At 26.0% G+C, this 22,194-nt stretch overlaps 3 protein-coding genes across 7 annotated transcripts; 1 reads left to right on the top strand and 2 right to left on the bottom strand.

Moving 5' to 3' along the window:
- Positions 1-132: 132 nt before the first annotated feature.
- LOC130677833 (lipase 3-like) lies at positions 133-8,628 on the bottom strand. The gene is made up of 8 exons (XM_057484708.1): positions 7,668-8,628; positions 6,906-7,104; positions 6,374-6,488; positions 5,735-5,984; positions 3,767-3,925; positions 3,559-3,643; positions 1,655-1,797; positions 133-444 (listed from the first exon to the last, which is right to left on the bottom strand). The coding sequence occupies exons 1-8, from the start codon at positions 7,830-7,832 to the stop codon at positions 295-297; spliced, it is 1,266 nt and encodes a 421-aa protein (XP_057340691.1). The 5' UTR covers positions 7,833-8,628; the 3' UTR covers positions 133-294.
- A 1,507-nt stretch (positions 8,629-10,135) lies between these two features.
- On the top strand, positions 10,136-12,121 carry LOC130677835 (protein arginine N-methyltransferase 6). Its single transcript, XM_057484710.1, has 4 exons — positions 10,136-10,293; positions 10,404-10,518; positions 10,959-11,325; positions 11,582-12,121. The coding sequence occupies exons 1-4, from the start codon at positions 10,249-10,251 to the stop codon at positions 12,093-12,095; spliced, it is 1,041 nt and encodes a 346-aa protein (XP_057340693.1). The 5' UTR covers positions 10,136-10,248; the 3' UTR covers positions 12,096-12,121.
- A 1,086-nt stretch (positions 12,122-13,207) lies between these two features.
- LOC130677832 (choline/ethanolaminephosphotransferase 1) lies at positions 13,208-21,468 on the bottom strand. 5 transcript variants are annotated; one of them, XM_057484707.1, is made up of 10 exons: positions 20,878-21,468; positions 20,250-20,397; positions 19,547-19,669; positions 17,947-18,050; positions 17,614-17,748; positions 16,301-16,429; positions 15,845-15,976; positions 15,158-15,316; positions 13,948-14,073; positions 13,208-13,875 (listed from the first exon to the last, which is right to left on the bottom strand). In XM_057484707.1, the coding sequence occupies exons 1-10, from the start codon at positions 21,115-21,117 to the stop codon at positions 13,705-13,707; spliced, it is 1,467 nt and encodes a 488-aa protein (XP_057340690.1). In that variant the 5' UTR covers positions 21,118-21,468; the 3' UTR covers positions 13,208-13,704. The 5 variants fall into 5 exon arrangements, with proteins under 5 accessions (XP_057340690.1, XP_057340686.1, XP_057340687.1 ...); XM_057484703.1 differs by lacking the exon at positions 17,614-17,748 and having other exon boundaries at positions 13,209-13,875; positions 20,878-21,466; XM_057484704.1 differs by lacking the exons at positions 15,845-15,976; positions 16,301-16,429 and having other exon boundaries at positions 13,209-13,875; positions 20,878-21,466.
- Positions 21,469-22,194: the final 726 nt, after the last annotated feature.

Here is a 22,194-nt window from a genome sequence, read left to right as displayed (position 1 = left end):
TGTTTTTATAATCATTAAATTATAGGATTAACGTGTACTTTGTACTAGAATGATAAGTAAATAATATATATTAAATATCGTAAGGACACTTGACTGATGATATTGGAATTTAACGGTTTTTTTTTTTTTTAATTAATTCAGTCATCTGTATTATGAATACAAAAAAACTTACATAGTCAAGTTTCTTATAACTAATTCTTTAAAAAACTATCAGATTCATTAAATGATTAATCAGTTCAATCTTTCCTGCTGTCGCACATAACATAATTAATTAACCTATTTTTTATCTTATAATTAATACTGGGAAAAAAGTTTTATTATTCTATTGTACAGAAGTTCTTTAACATCTCGTGCCCAGAGGTAATCAAGATGATTGAAAGTTTCGTAGTTTATTTTTTCAAAGTGCACGATATTTGGCAATCTTTTTTTTAGTTCAAATACATTCTGTTGGAAAAAGAAAATAGTTTATTATTTGTTAATAATTTTCGGTAAAAAAAGTTTTTAATTGGTAATTATTTAAGGGATTCTACTCCCCGTGGAAATAGTATATATTCAGAATATAAAATAATATGATTAAGATATATACTTGATGTATTCTAGGTACAAACAGAATATATTTATTTAAATATTTTTTGCCGTTTTAAATATATTCCGAATATAGATGGAATACATGTAATATATATCAAGAATATGCGAGGAATATATATAAGAAATATTCAGAATACAACAATAATATAATAATAAAAATATATACGAGATGTATACAGAATATCCCTTATTAAAAGAACGATTTGAAACGATTAGAAAAAAAAAATTTTAAATACTTTTTAATGCTTTTGAATACGTTGAATACTTTTGAATCGCCCTTCTTATGGGCATTTAAAATTGCAAATCGTTTTGAATCGTTTCTTTTAATCAGGGATATCTAGCAAAGAAAAAATTCTCCAGTAGGATTCTAGTGTCAGAACAAGTACAGTGGGTCTATCTGGCAAGATATATTCTGTATACATCTAGTATATATTTTTATTATAATATTATTGTTGTATTCTGAATATTTCTTATATATTCCTCGCATATTCTTGATATATATTACATGTATTCTAACTATATTCAAAATATATTTAAAACGGCAAAAAACATATTTAAATAAATATATTCTGTTTGTATCTAGAATACATCAAGTATATATCTTAATTATATTCCTTATGTATTATTTTTGTATTCTTTATATTTCTTATATATATTCCAGAATATATTCTTTTTATATTCTGAATATATACTATTTTCATGGAGGACGGTTTCAGTGGCAACGCTAAATGACCGCGAATTCTTGTAGAACTTGATGGAATGAGACTTTTTTAAAGAATACAATTTTTCGAAATCTTGTTTAGTTTTTGAGAACAATGTAATTTTTTCAAAAAAGTGAAAAATTTCATATGTTTTAATATCTTTAATTTTTTTGTTGTATTTTTTTTTGGAAAGAAAATTTAAAGACGAAAATTTTGAAAAAAAACGTACGAATTAGTCCATTTTTAAAGAAGTCGCAGCTATTTGAAAAAAAGTCTTATTTCCTCGAGTTCTACAAGAATTCACAGTCATTTGGCGGCAATACGGAAACCGTGGACTTCCCATTGTATAATTAAATTGGAATTACCTCTAGAGGAACAAGAATGTCATTATTTGCGTAAATTAGCGAAAAATTTGCTGTTATTTTTTTCAAATCATAAAGTGGCGGTTTTTTTTTGCCGTAAATTTTAAAATTGTCGGCGTAACCGTAATCATACTGACGAAATGTTTCTGTAATTAATAAATTTAATTATTAATAGAAAGGTTCCATGACAACTGATCCCAGACAACTGATCCCCGACAAGTGATCACACGACAATTGATCCCAAAGACAACTGATCCCACGGGCAACTGATCCCACAAACAACTGGTACAACTGACAACTGATCCCACCAATCTCATATAATATGATGTTACACATATTTTTATATCTTACATTAATAATAATACTTAATTATTTTCACAATAATAATGAATATAATTTTATTTGAAAATTAATAATTAGTCTCTAAACATGAATTAGTGTAAATTGCATTAATTACGTTAGTGAAGCGGTATTCACTTTATAATCAGTGTATTTAAATAACAAATCAGTGAATTCTCACTAATAAATTTAGCACTATAATTTTTACTAGCAAATTAGTGATTTTCACTACTGAACTAGCGATATTTTCATAATTTTTACAATTGAAACTGTTATTCACTTCTTAATTTATGAATTTCACAATTTCACAATATTCACTAATTCTGCGTGGTACGTTTGTAGCATTGACAGTTAGTGAATATTCACTTGAAATTAGTGAAAAATCACTAATTCATATTTAGAGAGTAGTTTCTCAATAATATTAAATATTAATTCATTTTAAAATCAATAAATATTTACACAATAATAATATATATTGATTTATTTTAAAATCTATAGTTAATATTATATATTCAATATTTTATAATTAAAAAGGCATAATATATTTTATTTTCGAATATCACTGCATCTTGTGAATACGTATTACATGCGATCGGTGGGATCTATTGTCATTTGGACCAGGTGTCAGTGGGATCGGTTGTCATTGGGATCAGATGTCGGTGGGATCAATTTTTAGGGATCACTTGTCGTTGTATCAAATTACTGGGATCAGGTGACTGCACACCTTATATAATAAATGTAATTATATTCTTAGTAGCATTGTTTGAGCGAATTATTCCACGAACGTTCCCAAGTACTTTGCATTAGATTTTAAAAAAATGTGAGTAAAAAATATTCTTTATGCAGATGAAAGTTTAATCTTACTTGTGATTTTCTTATTTAAAAATGCGAAATGTGAGTGTCTGCAGAAATTCTTAACCAAGATATTTATTGTAAATATATTAAATTCAAATTATTACGCCATCGTGTAAAAGTAAGTACTATCTCTGGCGGATCCGAATTACGGTAAATTACCGCAATTTACGATATTCAAATTAATTACGATATTTTAGCGCAAATTTGCAACAATATAACGGACATTTGCCGTGAAATTGCGGTAAGCCTGTCGTATTTTACCGTAAAGTGAAGTATTGCGCTGTATTGCACTGAAAATTGCCGCAAATTAACATAAATTGCGGCATATTTGCCGTAGAAATACTGTATTTTACGGTCAAATACGGCAAATTCCCGTAATTCAGATCCGCCAGGGTCTTGTAATTTTAAAATCTTAAAATTTAAGACTACAGCAAATTTACAGCCAGACTTCACGCGTCTAATTCAAATTTCTTGCAACAGATTTGAAAAAGACATCTGAAATCTTGCGAACAAAAATCTGCTCAGACTTAAATAGAACTGAAGTTTCAGATTTTTTTGTGACAAAATACAAATTCATATTTCTTCCCAAAAAATGCTACTAGAATATCCAATAAAAATAATTATATTAATTTTATATTCACTGCTTGTATTATTTTCGATTGTAAAGTAGCCAATTAAAAATAATAATAATAATTGAAGAAAATGAAACATACTTTGTCGTATATTTTGTCCGTAATGATAAATTATTTGGATTGAAGTTCCCGCGGGAACGTAACTTAAAATATGTGGCAAAAGTGTCTGCAATTAAATATAAAATTTATGTATTTAAATAATTAGTATTGATTATTATTATTATTATTATTATTATTATTATTATTATTATTATTATTATTATTATAAATAATATTTAAATAAACATACAGCATTAAATTGATACGGGTTTGCTCCAACGAAAGCGAAGAGTACTGCGATACATAATGGCTGTGTAATAACATTATCACGGCACAATTCCTTAGCAATTACTGCATTATTCGTTGATTGCGGAAATAAATCATAGATACCATTTGATTCAAAAAATGACTAAACAAATAAACACAGTAAATTTATTGATAAAAATGATCAATTCCTAGAGCCAAAATGGCGTATAATTTTTTTTTATTGCAAATCACACTGTAAAAAATCGGGAGAGATTACGGATTTTATTTCAACCCGCATTCACTCCAATTCGGAGTTTTAATATTAAAATAAACTCCTCTTTGGAGTAAATTTAACTACGAAGGGGATTAAATAAATAAGCAGTCATCTGCTCCGCATTCACTAAATTTAATCCGCGTTCACTCCGCAAATTTTTCACTGTACATTTTTGACACAGAAAAAAGAGCAGTGGAGAAATTACAATTTCTAGTGCAAAAACAGGGTCTTCGTATAAAAAACTTAGTGTATTATAGTTTGCACTGTACACTATAAAAATTTGCGGTACGAACGCGGATTAAATCGAGAGTGAATGTGGAGCGGATGACTGTGTATTTATTTAATCCCCACAGAGTGAGATTCACTCCGAAGGGGAGTTTATTTTAATATCAAAACTCCGATTTGGAGTGAATACGGATTTAAATAAAATATCGATCACTCCAAAATTTGCTGGAAAAACAAACTCCCCCATTACTCCATATCCGCAGTGATTTTTTTTCAAACTCCGGAACCTCGAGTGACGGAGCAAATTCCGATTTAAATGAAATCTGTAATCACTCCCGATTTTTTACAATATAATAATCGAGACTACTTCTTATAATAAAGTAATTACTACGAGCAACCTGCCCAAACCACTACGTGACTGCCCAAATATCACGACTAAATTTATAAAATACGCAGAAAAAAATAATTTCTTGTCGCAAGAAATTTTAATTTGCACCAAGAAATTTTATGCATTATCAATTAAATACAAAAATTGTCTTGGGGCGAAAAAAGATTTTTTTGGTCAAGAAATAATTCCTTGCACCAAGTAATTTGTTCTAGTTCTAAATAAATTTTTGTTTTCAATTCACAATGCAAAAAATTTCTTGGGGTAAGTAAAAATTTTCTTTAGGCGAGTAAAGATTTTTTGTGTCAATGAATCATTTTTTTTTTTCTATGTACACTTTTTTGGCGTTGAGAAGCTTCCTAAACCCAAAAGGGAGTATAAAAATCTGTCATTTTGAAATAAGTAACGCGATATAAATAATATAGCTATATATTCAGTGACATTCAGTCATATTTAATGACAGAATAATTAAAATATTAATTTATTTAAAGAAAATAAATACGATCGTCTTTTTTCTCGCGTAATTTAAATGTAATTCGAATGATATAGATAAATTTATTTATCTCAATACTTGGCAATTAAAAAGAGTTTAAACTATGAAAAGGCACGAATTCAAGTCAAGGCCTATCTAATGATACCGATTTCAATAACATTAGCTAATTCTATCATATAGATATGCCGGGAACAAAATTTTCCTTATTCTCTTAATAATATAGATTATAGATACTAAATTATACAGTTTCTAATGTATTTTTAGTTGAACGAAACTTTACTATGAATGAAACCCTATTAAGGACTGAAAAAATTTTCATATGAAACTGTAATAATTGCTACGTCTCAAAAATAATGTAATTTTTAGTTTCGAAGTAGAGGGACTGCTGCTATTTGAAACTGTAATTTTTTCACTATTCTTTTTCCGTGTAAATTTTTTTTTTTTAATTTATAGCTCTAAGATAAGTCTAGTTAACAATTGGCCATAAAAAAAAAATCATACGCCTCTTTGGCTTTAGGAATCTCCTTGAATTCAAAAGGACGAGTAAAAATGTAAGTCCTTCTGAAACTAATAACACGATATATAATTAATTTACCTGTAAAAAGTCAATATTTCTTTCAAGAACTCTATAAATAGATGTTTCAGAAAGAACATTCCAGTAAGCAACTGGTGCAAGGCTTATTGCCAATTTTATTTTGTCATTGTACTCTGGTCTAATTGAAAGAAGTACATAACTCACGGTCGAACCCATTGAGTGACCGATATAATAAATAGTTTTTTCGTTAGTTGCATTCAATGCATAATCTATCATTCCAGATATATCATACAATGCGATCTCGTGGAAACTAAAAAATAAATAAATAAATTATCATAATAGTGATCAAGTCACGAATTCTCTTCTTAAGGTAATTTATTATTTCATAAAATAAAAAAAATAAAAAAATTATATACATTTATCGCATTTTTTTAAGTCTACGATTTATCTATCAATTAAATTTGAATTACAGATTTATTTGCTAGATTCGCAATAAATATCATACTTATTTAAATATATGGAATCACATAATAGAAGACATTAAATTATACTAAACATTAAAATTATTATTATAAATTTATGACTCTTGATAAAAAAAATTTACATTTTCTCACGTTTAAAAAAAAACATTCATACTAATAATAAAATAAAATGTTTGAATTTATTGTTAATTAATTATAAATAATTAATAATAAATACCTGAATCTCCAGAAGTCACGAGTTGTTGTTGATAATTCTTCGTGTGAACGACAGTAAGAGTTACCCCTGACATTGCCAAGCCAGACATCGTATCCTTCGTCTGCCAGGATAAAAGCTGTGCAAATGAAAGTGAAAAAGTTAAACACTCAAGGTTCAAGTGTTCTCATTACACTCGTTATATTTGTCGTGTAATGCACATGACACACGATGTAAGTGCTTTTTTGCCGTACGTTCAAAGCCGTTACTACACTAGTCTACCTTGAAATCCACCCAAGTTGTACAGCCAATTTTATTTTAATAAGAAATTTCGCTGTCTCGGCCGTACTATTGAGACTTTATTGCCAAAAAAAAAAATTTTATTTAATGAAATCAGGAAACGATTGGCAGTTACAAAATATACATCTTTCGATTGAAGAAAGTCGTAAATAAAAAAAATGTGTATGCCAATAAATATTTTTGTATGCATATGTGATGTTAATAACAAACTGGTTTTGTTTTTAAGGACTTGTAGTATGTAAAATAAAATAATTACCAAGGTCGTTATCAGGTCCCACGAGAACCCATGAATCTGATGACCCTAATAGTCCGTGTTGAAGAAATACTATTTTTTTTTTTTTACTTGACTTTGACTTTGGGCTGCCAGGTATCCTGTGGAATATTATTTTATACCCATCCTCTGTTTTCAAACTGTGTTCTTCTGCCGGATATCCGTGTTTTTCTACCAGTCCCACCTTTAATTTAAATAAAGTTATTTTTAAACTATTGCATGCTTTCATAATTACAGTCCATGTTTTTATTAAAAATTAAATAATTAGTGCAAAAAATATCCTTGATCGACATTAAGTAGGGTAGCGTTCATTATTTATTACAAAAGTCCAAAAAAAAAGTTGATTGGAACGAAGCTAATGCGCTAAGTAATTTTTTTATTAAATTATCATTATTATTGACATTAAAAATATCAATATTCAAATGAATATTTATCGCGGCATTTAAAATCTTGTATATCATTAATTCATTATAAATAATTTATAAACTTTTTTTTACATCGGCCAAATTTTTTAATGAATTTATTTTAATAATTTTTAGAATAACACGATAACATTAAAGACAGTAGGCGTTATTTATTTTGACAGGATGATAATTATTATAACTGTGTAGATATAATTGAATTTACTATTTTTTTATTTGCAGTAACATGATGCCTAATTATTAATTACACATTTAAATAGCAACTAATTTGAAAAAATTGTTATTTTCACATATAAATAAATAGATTTTTTAAAAAAATACTTACAAAGTCTAATACCGCAGTATCATCAATAAGTCTCGCTTGATTAGAATCTATTTTCCTTACACGATTCAAAACAGGATATCTTGGAAAAAACAGTTCACGTAACAAACTAAATGTCAGTACATTTGACGGTAAAATGCATGCAATAAATAACGAAATGTATTTCATTTTTTTAAAATTTGAATTTACTATTATTCTTTTAAATTAAAAGTCACAATAATTCATGTAAAATGATTAGCACGCGTCTATTTAGCTAACAAAATTATTATGAAATGAGAAGAAATAATATCACGTGCGTCTGTAATCGTACGTTGAAAAAGACTGATACTTGATATCGATATTTTTATTTCTTATTATTTTTTCATCTTAAAACAGATAAAAAAGTTATTTCGTGCCGCCTTCCCCACCTCGATCATCATGTTTTTAAATCCTTATAACATTTTTTTTATTTATTTGTTTATTTATCTCATTCAATCTAGATTGAAAGGGAGCTCCCTATGACCTTTCTTCCCGCAAAATCCTTCATTTCATTTAAAAGTTCAGTAAATTAATAAAACAAATTTTTTTTTTTATTGCCTACTATTTATTTATTAATTATTTTATTTTTTGCTTCTACTGAGATCACCGCGAAAATTAAAATTTTAAAACAAATATTTAAGATTTAAATTTAAATGAAATTTTTTTTACTGCACCCACATCACAATTGACATTTTCGCTTGCAGCCAACGCGATAATCTGATGACGAAATAATTTTACACGTTAGCATTGAGCTCATTATTATAAGTAATTGTTCACACAATAGTGGTTTTTTTTTTTTATTGCTGAAGAAAAGTGGATAGTAAACAAATTAAATAATAATTAGCGAACGTCCACTTGGGCTTCCATTGAGTCGGAACTCCTGAGTGTGACGTTTTATTATTATTAATAATTTTTCATGTGATTGGATGACAATCAATCGATAACTGAAGAAAAAATAATAGCGAATGCTTGTTTTTATAGTCTCGGTACATTCAATGATAAAAATCGGCAGCATGTTTAAATTTTAACTATCGACCTTGAATTTTACCGGAATTCCTGGTTGTAAAAATTACATTATTATGTTTTTCTTTCTTTAATTATTTACTATTCTACGTGAGATTTATTGTAAGAATTAACAGTTGTCAGAGGATACAAAAAGAATATTTAACGTGTAGAAAACAAAACGATATTTTTGTTTTGCACGTGACTGCAATAAGATCTTAGATATTTATGTATTTTTGTATAGATTTTTCATTTTTTTTTTTTTTTTAATTTATTGCATTAATTAAAATCTATTGTTTGGTTTTTGGATAATTACATTTTTTTTTTAAATTAACATAAATTTTTGGTGGTCATTGACAAGCAATAAAACTCAAGGTCATACTTAAGAATATTTATGTTGGAAGTTTTAAAAAAATGTTTATTTAAATTTTTAAAAAATAGTTTAGTAATTTCAGTCAGGAATTTGAATTTCAAATGAATAAAATGTAAGTAGAGTAATAATTAAAAAATGCATATTCAAATAAATTCAAAATCCGTACGCGCATTTTTTTAAATTTCATTACTTTAATTTATTTATTTCAAATTTGTAAATTATCATGTCTTCTCAATTTAAAGATCCTGAAGTTAGCAGACAATTAAAAATTTTGGATTTTTTTTTGAACAATTAAATTTGAAAAAAAAAAAAAAAAAAAAAAAAAAAAAACTAAAAATATGCACATGTAGAAAATTTAAAAGACTATAAGTGCAATTTTTTGAAATATTTTTTTTTCATAATTTCTCGCTTAAAAAAAATTCAAAAATTATTAGACGTTGGCTAACTTCAGTATCATTAGATTTAGCCAACATCTGACAATTTTAGTGTTTTTAATTACCGAGTTAATTGTCAACGGAATTTAAAAAAAAAATGTAAACTATACAAATTTGAAAATTCTTCACATGCAATTTTTTATGAGTGTGAATGTAGCGGACATCAGACAATTCATAAATTTTAAATAAACAAATAAAGGAATTGAAATAATGAAATTTAAAAAAATGCGCATACTAATTTTCCATTGATCAAAATGCGCATTTTTAAATTTTTTATTCTACTTTTCCATTTTATTTATTTACTGAAAAATTAAAAAAATTCCCACTTTTCAGTTACAGTCACACTCGTAATTTTAAAAATTTTTCCCTGTCAGTTTATTTAAAATAAATAAACTGCTACTTTCAGTATCATAAATTAGTATATATTTAGAATATATTTCGTTTTATTTACTATCATAATTAAATATATATATATATATATATATATATATAATATGACAAAAATAACTTTGTCATAAATAAAATTTCTGAGACAATTTAAAATAACGAATTATATAATTGATAAATTTATATTACGTTTCCATGTATACACGTATACATTTATATATCCATATATATATATATACATATATTTATATGTGTAGTATTTTTCGCGGTATAAATTTCATTCAAACGTTGATGTGTTTTACCGGACATTCATCAAATTTAAATCTTTCAAATAAATAAATGAATAAATAATTAAAAAAAAAATTACAAAATGGATAATTCTGATGATTATTTCAAAAGTTATGAAAAACTTGATGTAAGTACAGAAAAAATAATTTATTTAATATAAAATGTAAATTAACCTCATTTAATATTTTGTCACATTGTTCGCATGTTTAAATTTATTATTATTACTAATTTTTACAGGTACATCGATTAATGTTAAGTGACAATCCCCGTATGACAACTTATAAAAATGCTATTTTAAATAACAAAGAATTATTTTTAAACAAAATAGTTATGGACATCGGAGCTGGTACCGGTAAATATGTAAACAAATCTCCGTCGTAAATGTGTGTAAATCTAGCAGACATCAGACAAATTTAAAATTATAAATAAAGAAAGTATACAATCAAAACAATAATGTTTTCAAAAAATGCACTTATTAATTTTTAAATTTTTTAAATGCGCATTTTTTAAAAATTTTATTTTATTAATCATTTACTCTATTTATTAATAATTTTAAATTTGTCTGATGTCTGCTACATTCACACTCATTCATCTGAATTCGCATTTTTTAATTTTTATACTTACATCTTTTTTATTCACTCAAAAATTTAAAAAATTGCCACTTGTCAGTTTCATTCACACTCATTTAAAATTCATTTTTTTACGTCAGCTATTTTTAAAATTAATTTATTAATTCAAATTTCCATTACTGATGTGATCATAAAGTTTGAAAATTTTTTTCTTTACTTGAAGGAATTTTATCAATTTTTTGCGCGCAAGCTGGAGCTGCTAAAGTTTATTCAGTCGAAGCAAGTAAATTATCAAAACTAATAGAAAAAGTTGTTGAGGAAAATGACTACAAAAATGTTGTAAAAGTAATAGCGCATAAGCTTGAAGACATTAAATCAGAAATAGATGAAAAAATTGATATTATTGTGTCAGAATGGATGGGATTTTATTTAGTTCACGAAGGAATGTTGGATTCTATTTTGAAAGCTCGTGATCGTTATTTAAAACCTAATGGTATTTTATTTCCTTGTATTGCTAAATTATATGCAGCACCATGTCAAGTTCCTGATTTGTTTGAATTTTGGGACAACGTTTACGGAGTTAAAATGTCGTAAGTTATGGTCCTGAAGTTAACAGACAATTAGAAATTTTTGGATTTTTGTTTCAACAAATCACAAAAAAAAAAAAATTTTAAATATGCACATGTAGAAAATTTAAAAAACTATAAGTGCAATTTTTCTTAATAATTTATTTTTTTGAAAAAAATCCAAAAATTATTAAACGTCGGCAAACTTCAGTATCATTGTTATTATTATTATTATTATTATTTATTTAAAAATAAATTAAAAGATGTATTTTATTAAAAGATGTGTTGGTAAAGCTGTCAGAGAAGAGAAATTATCTAAACCGGAAATAACGCTGGTTGATTCAAAAAATATTTTGGCTGAAGAAAAAATACTTGCGTGGATTGATTTAAAAACAGCGACTTCAGATGATTTGAATATTATCGGCGGTCAAGATTTAGTATTTCCGTGTACTAAAAGTGGTAAATTCGAAGGTGTTTGTATTTGGTTTGACGTTGAATTTCCCGATGACTTAATTTTATCAACTGGACCGAATGATTCTCCTACTCATTGGAAACAAACGTTGATTACATTGCCAGAAAACTCATTAATTGAAGAAGGTGAACCTATTGCATTTCGTATCACGTTGAATCGTAATAGTAATGATATGCGTAAATACAATTTAGAACTTGTCGTTCTAAATCCTGATGAAACTGAACACGATTTACCCTGTAATTGTCATTTTACGAAATGTATTGTCGCTAAAGAGTATATTAAAAATCACAGCCAAGAAATTGATGTAAATGACTGTTTTTAATAAATATATTTTTATTGCTATTGGCATTTTCTTATAAATTGATTATTTTTCAAGTTTACTGGTTTTTACATTCTGTAAATTTATTTATTTTATTAGTTCATTCATTACAATTTTTAAATCCAGGTTGGCTTAATTTGGGTGTCGACAGACCCCAAGTGAGGCCTAGTCGCAAATTATTAGATTTGAAGGAAGGAATTATCTGAGATCCTGAATTTTTGATGCTCAAATTCATTTAAAATATATGTAGATATATGATATTTTATTAAAAGAAATCAGAAACAAGAGCAAAGTCAATATCGGCTCGAGCAGAGTACATCCTTCAGGTCTCTCCCTGGACTGACTTGTATGAGTACTAATTTTATACAATTACGATAGTAAAGATTGTTAGCATTGCATCTCAGGATACCCCAGTGAACGTCACCGAGGCCCGTGTCTCCACCCCGTCATCCGTTTAGACCCCGGAGTGGATGAGTTACGAATTCTGCTTTGAGTTACGAATTTTATTCCTTAACAAAGCAACCAAAGTCTCAATGACTGAAGTTAAAAGACAATCAGCAATTTTCGGATTTTTTTTTTTTTCAAAAAATCACTTACAAAAAAAATCAACTAAAAATATACACATGTAGAAAATTAAAAAAGCTAAAGGTGAAATTTTTTAAAATATTTTATTTTTTATAATTTATCGTTTCTAAACAAATTCAAAAATTATTAGACGTCGGTTAACTTCCGGATAAAGTCTCATACATAAAAAATAATGTAATAATTTCACGAAATAATTAACATAAATATAACGGGAACGTCACACTGATGAAAGGTAATTTTAAGTAAAAAAATAAACCAATCAAATAAAAAATATTTTTTATTTTGTACATAATATTTTTAAACGTGTCTATTGAATTTACTTCGATAATAGATATGAAATATATATGTTAGATATTTTTTATAATTATTCAAATTACATTTTAGTAATTTATTTTGACCACTCGATACTAGAATTCTTTATTTCATTTCTATTATTTAATAAATTAGATACAAATATATTTTTTTTTTTTTTTTTTTTTTTTTTTTTACAAGAGTATTTATAGTGAACAAATAATAAAACATAATAATTTCGAAAAATAAATTCATACGCTTGTGCAGTTGAAAGAAAAAAAAAAATAATGAAAAATAAAAATTGTAAAGTTCTATAAATAATTAAAAATTAATTAAATAATATTAATAATTTAAATCTAACAATGAAATATCTGTAATTTAAAAATTTCATTCAATCAAATTGAGTTATGTAAATAAATAATTAATAATAATAATAGTCTATATGACTATTTTTATTCCTAGTTCAAAAAACTTATGAGTATCCGTACAAGTATAAAACTGTTTATTTAATCCAAAATAATTACTGACTCATATAAATGATTTGATTTTTTCATTATATTAATTATTACTTTTTTTTTTTAATATAGAAACGCACCAGTTACGTACGATCACAGATCTCTCATCTTTTTCTTATTTTATTTAATCAGTATTTAATTTCTTAATAATTATCTTCCCTGCTAGTTTTTTTTTGTTATTATATTGTATTTTATAATTATTATTAATTCAACTTTATATATTAATGATACTTTTTTGTTGATTTAGAACGTTGTAATCGTGTGGTACCATTTTTATCAAGATTTAATTGTTCGTTTGAATATGGTATTCTGAAGAGCATTATTTTTAAATGATTACAAATTTCAAGACAAACTTGTGAACTGTATTTAAGAAAATCAAATGTCACCCAAATCTGTACAATAAAAAAATTCATTTTTATTTTAATTAATTTATTTTTTTATTAAATTATTTAATTATAACTTACGAAGCATAGCCACAGTACGTAATATTCATCAAAGAAGAAATTGAAATATTGGTTAAGGAATAACATACAGGGACCAATTAATGCTGTGTCTAAATATTCCATTTCATTTTTTGTCATGTGAGCAACCTAAAAATTTTGTTAATTTCATTAATAAATTAATTTTAAAAATTTGCGGATAGAAAAAAGTTTAAAAAATTTCAAATAATTCGTAATTTTAAGTTTCCTTTTTTGAGGCCATTCATAAAATACGTCTGCACTTATAAGGGGAGAAGGTGTCGCTTATCGGACAAGGGGAGTCGAGTCAATTATACATAGGAATAATAACAGAAATAATATAAAGTGTGAATAATTAATCAACAAAACTATAACAATAATAATAACAAAAACAAAAACCATGCCCAGGATTCTTAGTTTAAAATTGCTCTTCTAGTTTTCTTTTTGCAGCTAGAAGAGCGTTTACTTCCGTGGCATCTTCATTGATAATTTTGGGAATTTTGTACAGTGGAGAGCCTGTCAAAAAACGTGATCTCACTAAACGAATTTCTATTATCCTATTAGATCTCAGGTTTATATTTGGCACAGCAAAACCCAACATATCAAGTAGCTCTGAGGCATCAAGATGCCCATGAATAATATTAAATCCACAGCACAATGTTAGATATTTCCTTCTATCAGCTAAGAAAGATAGTCCTGTATACTCATAGATTTGATGTCTGTCTAACAGGATTCCTTTCCTGCTATTGCGGTATCTGATACAGCTTAAAAACTTTTTTTGAACCGATTCCAATTTTTCAATCTGATTTATTTTTTTGTTACGATAGAAAATCATTTATTTCATATTTGTAAATATGTAAATATTTCTATGTATATATTTCTGTCATAATGGGGGAGAGGAGGGAGATATTGATAGGAGGAATCGCAGAAAATGTGACATAGCGTAAAGGGGAGGTCCTAAAAAGGTAAAATTTTGGATGAGAAATTTATGAACGAGCCCTTTGCAACTTTTTTTATACAAAAAAAAATACTTCTTTAGAAAAAGCAAAAAATATTAAACCGACAAGTGTTTTAACTTTTAATTCAAACAAAAGTCCTCAAGTTTCAAATTTAAAAATTCCTCGTACAGAAAAGATTTGAATTTTTTCTTTATCACGAGCTTGCATTAAAATTTAAGAAGAAAAAAAAATACTTCAGTGTGAATTGGTGTACTTACGACTAAACGATTAGTAACTTTGGCAGCGACCATTCCAAAAGATAATATATAAAGTGCTGGATGGTTTTCATAAACATGTTGTGCACTTTTACGATAAATAATATATGCAGGTACTACGACAAGACTGAAGGGAATAATTGGCGACAATACCGATGTTCCCTAGATAAAATACAATAATTTGATTAATAAATATATAATTATTCAAATTTATAAATAGGAAATTTAATAATTAAAAGTCCAAATGCGTGCAGTACATTCAGTTCTAATTAGTAACAAGGCATTAATTATCATAATCAATGTATGTTTATTGTAATGATATTTAATGATTTAACTGAAATGAAAAAAGAAAAAAATAAGCAAATTAAATTAAATAGCACAGCCAAATACTTATATTTTTTTTTAACACAAGTTATTGTTCAATTGGTTGTTATTTACTGATTAATAAATGATCAAATTGTGGTGACGTTATTGTGCTTAATCTGATGGAATGTCGTAGCGTATAAGTGATTAATTTTAATAATTAAGTTTTGCTATAAAATTCAAATTAATAAATAGAAGAGTAAAATTTAGTTGAGAATTTTAATGAAAATTCTTCATTGAGTGCTTGAAATTTTTTTATAAATTTTTGCTTCTTTCTCTCTCTTTTCTTGTTTTCTTTTTTTTTTGTCGTTGTAATTAAAGACTTACGGCGACGGTCGAACCATTTTTTCCAACACCACCACCCAGAATAATAGATAAACTGCTTTGTGCAAGTAAAATAGCAATTCCCACAGTGCACCATAATGAAACTACCTTCAGCTCTATGCCAACCAGTGGCAACTGAACATAAAAATAATTATTTATTTAAACTATTATATTACAATTATTAAATAATTACAACTAAGCTGAAAATTTAAATAAACATATAAAATATATTAAGTATTTTTAAATTCATTAAATTCCGGTGGGAAGCAAAGTTTATTATTATTAAATTTATACAGCAGCATACCCAGAAATAGAAGCATTACATTAACATTTATTTCAAACATAAAATGAAGAATTTTAAATAGATAGTAATTAAATAAATAAATATGCCAATTACTAGTAGACTATAGCGAAGTTTTTTTATATTTTCTCTGTCTCTGCTTTTTTGAATAAACTTACTGCTATTGTTGAACCATTTTTGCCGATCCCACCGGACGAAAATGATTTTATAAACTCAATGAAGATAAACAAGAATCCGCTATAAAAAATTCCTGATATCAATTGTGACATAGTACCAATGCCGAGGATCTAAACAAATTTTTTTCATACGCTGTTTTAATATCAATGTCTGTTACTATTATTTATACGCTATCTATTAATAGAAATAATAATTATCAATGTATCAATACGCTTTGACAATTCCTGGTTAAATTAAAAAAAATAACGACGGTACCAAGTTGATTATGTTTCAATATTTACATATATTATATATGTTTATATAATATATAGTACATATATATTATAAATATAATAGACTGATTCAAAAGTATCGACTATTTTTTTTTTGGAAAATTTGTTCGAAGAAAAAAAAATACTATGAAAATTTGAGTTCTTAATATGAAAATCAACAACCGGCATATCGCGATTTTCGATTTTACATTTAAATTACGAGGAAAAGTTTTTTTGAAAGCTTGGAATTTTTCCACTCATGGGAAACAGAGTATCGGAAAAATCAATAGATACTTCTGTTGAAAATTGAACGTTTGATAAAAAAGATCTATAATTTTTCAAAAAATATTTGAGATCAAAGTTTAATTCATAGTAAATTTTATTATTATTTGACTTTTCCGGGAAAACTATCAGATTTATCGTAAAATACTATAAGACATTTTTTGTAGATCGTTTCATTTCCTACAACTTATTTTTTACAAAGTTTTAAAAATTCCTGAAAGTTCTTTAGTTATTTGTATTTAAATGTCAGTTTGTTTCAAGAAATCGTATTCTGGCAGAATTTAATAAATTAATTTTAAATGCAAGTAAAGAAATTTCAAAAATTTCGGCAATTTTGTGAGAAATAAAACAAAAACTTTGACAGTATTTTTTTTCGTCATCTCAAACAAAATTTTCCGTACAATTTTTGAAAAAAAAACAATACTCGATTTTTTTGAATCAGTTTAATACATATCTATATATATATTTAAATACTTAATGGATGTATGAAATTTTCAGAAAAATATTAAGTATTGAAATGGCTGGGGGTCTAGTAATGAAATAAATTTAATGAAAATAAATGTATAATATTTTTTTATGAGAATATTGTAATGGAATTGATAGATTTTGTTTTTCATGCCATGCTATTTCCCTGTCAATAGAGGAAATAAAATTAATACTCAACAGCAAACATTTATGATAAACCATCAATTATAATTGTTCTTTTTTTTGTTTAAAACTGAGTTTATAAAATGTAATTTTTTTTATCAACGTTGACTTACAGCAACAGTTGACCCATTTTTCCCAACTCCACCCGTAAAAATAACGGAAAACATTGAATAAAAACTTGGTAACGCACAAATGGTTGTTACACCACCAATTAAATATTTTAATTGTATACCAGTTAAATAGGGAATCTGTAAAAAATACTTTTCTCTATTAAATTTCATACACTTGGTACATTGTCGGCCTTTTTTCTATTTTTCATTTCGTTCAAAATTATTTAAATTATTATTTATCGTTTGATTTTCTAAGAAATTTGAATTTTCAAAGTGACAAATAATATACGAGCTAAATAATAAATATAAATGTTTTTAAAATAAAATAAATACAACCTCAGTCATCCAAATTTTCGGACCAAATATCGCAGAAGTCAAGTGAATTGATATTATTGTGAATTGAGCTTCAGTAACATCTATTTTTCCGAATCTCAACGAACCTGTTTCAATATAATTTCAAATTAATCAAAAATATTTACCAATTATCAAATATTTTAATAGTCCATATTATCATCAGGCCCTAGAATTTTAACTGCAAAATTAGTTGACTCAAAATTATAATTACCCCTATAATTTATTTATTTAAACACCCCACTTTTAAAAAATTTTTAATCACTCAGCTGTCATAAGCGTGTTAAAATTTAATTAATTAAGAAAAATTAAAACCTTCATCGAAAAAAGGGAAATTTCGCTGCGATATAGAATTTAAAAAAAAAGTCTTTCAGTTGTTATCAATTAGGAGTAAAAAAAAATTTGGTAAATAAATTTTAGTCTACGAAATTTGAAAATTCAAATTATAAAATTGACATGAAGATTTAACTGAAATTTGTTTAACAAATTTTGTTCAACTCCCGATTGAAAAAAATTCAATTAATTTTAAAAAATTTTTTTCTAAATAAATTTAAAAGTATCATTTATGTAAATGAGTACTCGTATGATTTCGCGAAACCTCATCGCGATAATTCCCGTAATTGCCAGCGGATTGAAATGACAATTTAGCACACGTACTCTTTAGACAAATACTTTGATCAAATTAAAATATAAGCACAATCAATCGAATTGTTTGATAATAATGGCGATTTTTAAATTTAAATAAAAGACTAAATTTAATTTATGCTGATTAAACCCCAAATAATTTAACTGATAAATAAACTAAGAAGTAACTAAATTTATTATAATTTATTCTACTCGTTCCTTCCGGCTGCTACTGGGTGATATTTTTTTTTTTTTCTATATTATTATTATTAAATTACAATTATTTGAATTTTTTAATTAAACAAAATAAATCCATATTAATTTTGAGGTCTGATAACGGACGTCATTAAAAATTAAAATAAATCTTAATACCAGTAAATAAAAAAAAAAAAATAGTAATTTTCTCGGATAAAATTTAAATTTCCTCTGACCAAGACGAATTTTCTTTGATCAGGACAAATTCTATTGGCTCAAAAAAATCTTGACTTGGTTCCCGAAAACGTTTGTCCCCCAAAATATTTCGTGACTCAAGATAAATTTTTTTCCGTGCGGATCAAAAATGTACACGAAGAACGGAACGCTTTTCGCGCAACGAAAATGAAAAAAAAATTTATGTAATTTGACTCTAAAGAAAATTTAAGGGGTAGTTAAGAGTGGCCTGCAATTTTCGGCTGACGTGCGAAACATTTCAGAAATTTAGATCTATTAAATTTTTTACTTTCATTTCGTTTTTTTATTTTCGTTCCGGGAAAAACGTACCGATCTCCAGGTAGGGTAAGAGCACCAGTATCCAGCTCCAAACCAGTAGCCAGCCACCTCATGTTAAATTATATCTATATATATTTTGAGCCAATGTTAAAGTATATGACCAGCTGGCTACTGGTTAGGGGCTGGGTAATGGTGATCTGACCCTACATGATAAAAAAATAATTAATGGAATTAATTATTTTTTAAAATTTACCTGAAACATAACTTTGCCAATGCGCACAATAAAATAGTGTCATTGCACAAAAACATTGAAAAAACATCCAACTTGGATAATTTCCTAATTGTACTGCTATACATGCTGATAATGCAACAAAAACTAGAACAAATAAAAATATTTAAATATTATTTTATAAAATTTGTATCGAATTTCTCTATTGTCTTTATTACAATCAGCATACTGTGATTATTTATCAACATAAATATAAACTTTATATAGTAATTGAACAATACAATCGATAAAATTAATTTACTTTAACTAACTTATCATTACGTATGGAGTAGGATTACAAGTTTTTTTTTTCTATTTACTTGAAGGCAATTCCTTAACACGCAGTACAATAAAAATAATAAAAAACTAATTAGCGATGACATAAGTATTTTTAATTAAGATAAAGCGCAATATAATTACTCCATTATTTATATAGAAAATATTCAATTAACTTTGCCCTCAAAATCGAATTTACATTGTAAATTTATGATAATAAATTTCTAATGGTCTATAGAAAATAAATTTTTTAAAATTAGTTGTAAGAAAATTTAAACTCAAAATGTAACTCGTTATTTTTAAAAATTTTTTAAAGTTAAAAAAAAATCTACACTTAAAAATTTCGAAATCCTACATAATTGAAACTTATAGAATTTTATCAACTCGGAAATTAAAATGACAAATTAATTACCAGTAGATACAGAATCACATCCATGATCAAAAAGTTCTCCAAGAGGTGAAGAAGAACCAGTTCTTCTTGCTTGTTTGCCGTCTATCGAATCAAGACTTTGATAAATAAATAAACCCAGCGCACATAAAAAGCATGTCCATCTTGGTGGCTATAATTATTTATTATAAATAAATAAATAGTATCATTAAATATTATAATGATACTGAAGTTAGCAGACAATTAACAATTTTTGAATTTATTTTCTCCAATTTAATTTAAAAAAAAAATAAACAAAAATATGCACATGTTTAAAATTAAAAAAACTAAAGGTGCAATTTTTTAAAATATTTTTTTTTTAGAAAAATCCAAAAATTATCAGACGTCAACTAAATTATGATCCGATAGTTAGCAGACAATGAACAATTTTCGAATTTTATTTTCTCCAATTTAATTTAAAAAAAAAAAAATCTAAAAATATGCACATGTAGAAAATTAACAAAACTAAAGGTGTAATTTTTAAAAGTATTTTTTTTTTCATAATTTATTGTTTTAGAAAAAATTCAAAAATCATTAGACGTCGGGTGATTTCAGCATCATGGCTAAATTCAGTATCATCAATTATATTATAAATAGGAAATCAATTAAATACCTCAGCCTTGGCATCAGGACTATAGTAAACAAGAATTAATGTTGTTGCAATATTTATAATAAGTCCTACAATTGTTATAAGATTGGGTGCTAGCCAAAGGGGCACTTTACTAACTAACCAGTCCCACCAGGGTTGGAGATAACTGTCTAATAAACTAGAACTTGAGCAGCTGTATTTATGTTCTGATAAACGTTTTAACTGTCCAGGTGACAGTATTTTTTCTTTGTAAAACTGCATCATTACTTTGTTTATTTATTTTTGCAACAACTTGCCAATTATTCTTCACTTATATTTCTACAGTTTCAAAAAATTTTTGTTGGTTATTCAACCGTTTTCAACAGCAATTCAAATATTCAAGTCCAACTGGTTGACATAACAATTTTTTAAACAATTTATTTTATTTATTATTATTAATAAATTCAAAAATTTTTATTTTAACATTTATAATTATTTATTATTCCTTTTAATTTATTAGTTATATATATACATATATGTATAACATTATTAACATACAAATGACTATGACACTGATATTTTTTTTACCGAAATGTGTGTGCTCCACATCAGACACATCGGACACACATCAGTAAATATCATGAATCATGACTATGGAGGGTAGGCAGTGTGACGACTTTACTCCAAACTTCTCTGCTCAGTGCCATCTTTATTCAAAAATTAGATCCGTCGTCACCATTTTAGACTGTAACTTTATTCAGTTCTTTCTCTACTCAGGAACAACTGTATTCAATAACAACTTTACTCAATGACCCAGTCGATAAAAGAGCAAGCGTCGGTTATAAAGGAATGTCTGCAATCTACAAATTACCATACGGCGCTATGTTAATATTCTGAAATCATCTTAATGTTAGATAGAGATAAAATTTGAATATATTCATGTGTAAATTTACGCAAATAATAAAACTTTTACTTTAATTATAAACTTATGTTAAACATATAATTAACATACTAATTTTAAATGATGAAATTAATTAATAAAATTTAGAATCCATGTTTTATAGAAATACTCAGTGATTAATTTATTATAGATAATCAAATCTTGTAAATGTCTGTATTCATTAATAATTCAAATAATTTATTTTTCAATTACGTATAAATACAAAACACTTCAAAATAATTATATATTTTTATTTATTAATTAATGCGTTGATTGCGTACATTGTTCTGAATCTAAACCATTGCATCAAAACTTAATATATTATTATTATATTATATTATTTTATAATATAATAATAATAATAATAATAATAATAGTAATAATAATAATAATAATAATAATAATAATAATAATAATAATAA

The sequence above is a fragment of the Microplitis mediator genome, chromosome 11 (genome assembly GCF_029852145.1).
Source record: "Microplitis mediator isolate UGA2020A chromosome 11, iyMicMedi2.1, whole genome shotgun sequence".
NCBI classification, from domain to species: Eukaryota; Metazoa; Arthropoda; class Insecta; order Hymenoptera; family Braconidae; genus Microplitis; species Microplitis mediator.
The sequence above is the reverse complement of the archived record's forward strand: the minus strand, read 5'-3'. Positions and strand labels throughout refer to the sequence as shown.

Coding starts and splice junctions, on each gene's coding strand:
- LOC130677833 (XM_057484708.1), bottom strand. CDS start 7,832: ATGAAATACATTTCGTTATTTATTGCATGCATTTTACCGTCAAATGTA. Junction 5,985..6,373: donor CGTGACTTCTGGAGATTCAG/GTATTTATTATT, acceptor TTTATTTTTTAG/TTTCCACGAGATCGCATTGT. Junction 3,926..5,734: donor GAAATATTGACTTTTTACAG/GTAAATTAATTA, acceptor TTATTTGTTTAG/TCATTTTTTGAATCAAATGG.
- LOC130677835 (XM_057484710.1), top strand. CDS start 10,249: ATGGATAATTCTGATGATTATTTCAAAAGTTATGAAAAACTTGAT. Junction 10,294..10,403: donor AAAGTTATGAAAAACTTGAT/GTAAGTACAGAA, acceptor TAATTTTTACAG/GTACATCGATTAATGTTAAG. Junction 11,326..11,581: donor GTTTACGGAGTTAAAATGTC/GTAAGTTATGGT, acceptor TTTTATTAAAAG/ATGTGTTGGTAAAGCTGTCA.
- LOC130677832 (XM_057484707.1), bottom strand. CDS start 21,117: ATGATGCAGTTTTACAAAGAAAAAATACTGTCACCTGGACAGTTAAAA. Junction 17,749..17,946: donor CGAAAATTTGGATGACTGAG/GTTGTATTTATT, acceptor TATTTTTTACAG/ATTCCCTATTTAACTGGTAT. Junction 13,876..13,947: donor ACGTACTGTGGCTATGCTTC/GTAAGTTATAAT, acceptor TTTATTGTACAG/ATTTGGGTGACATTTGATTT.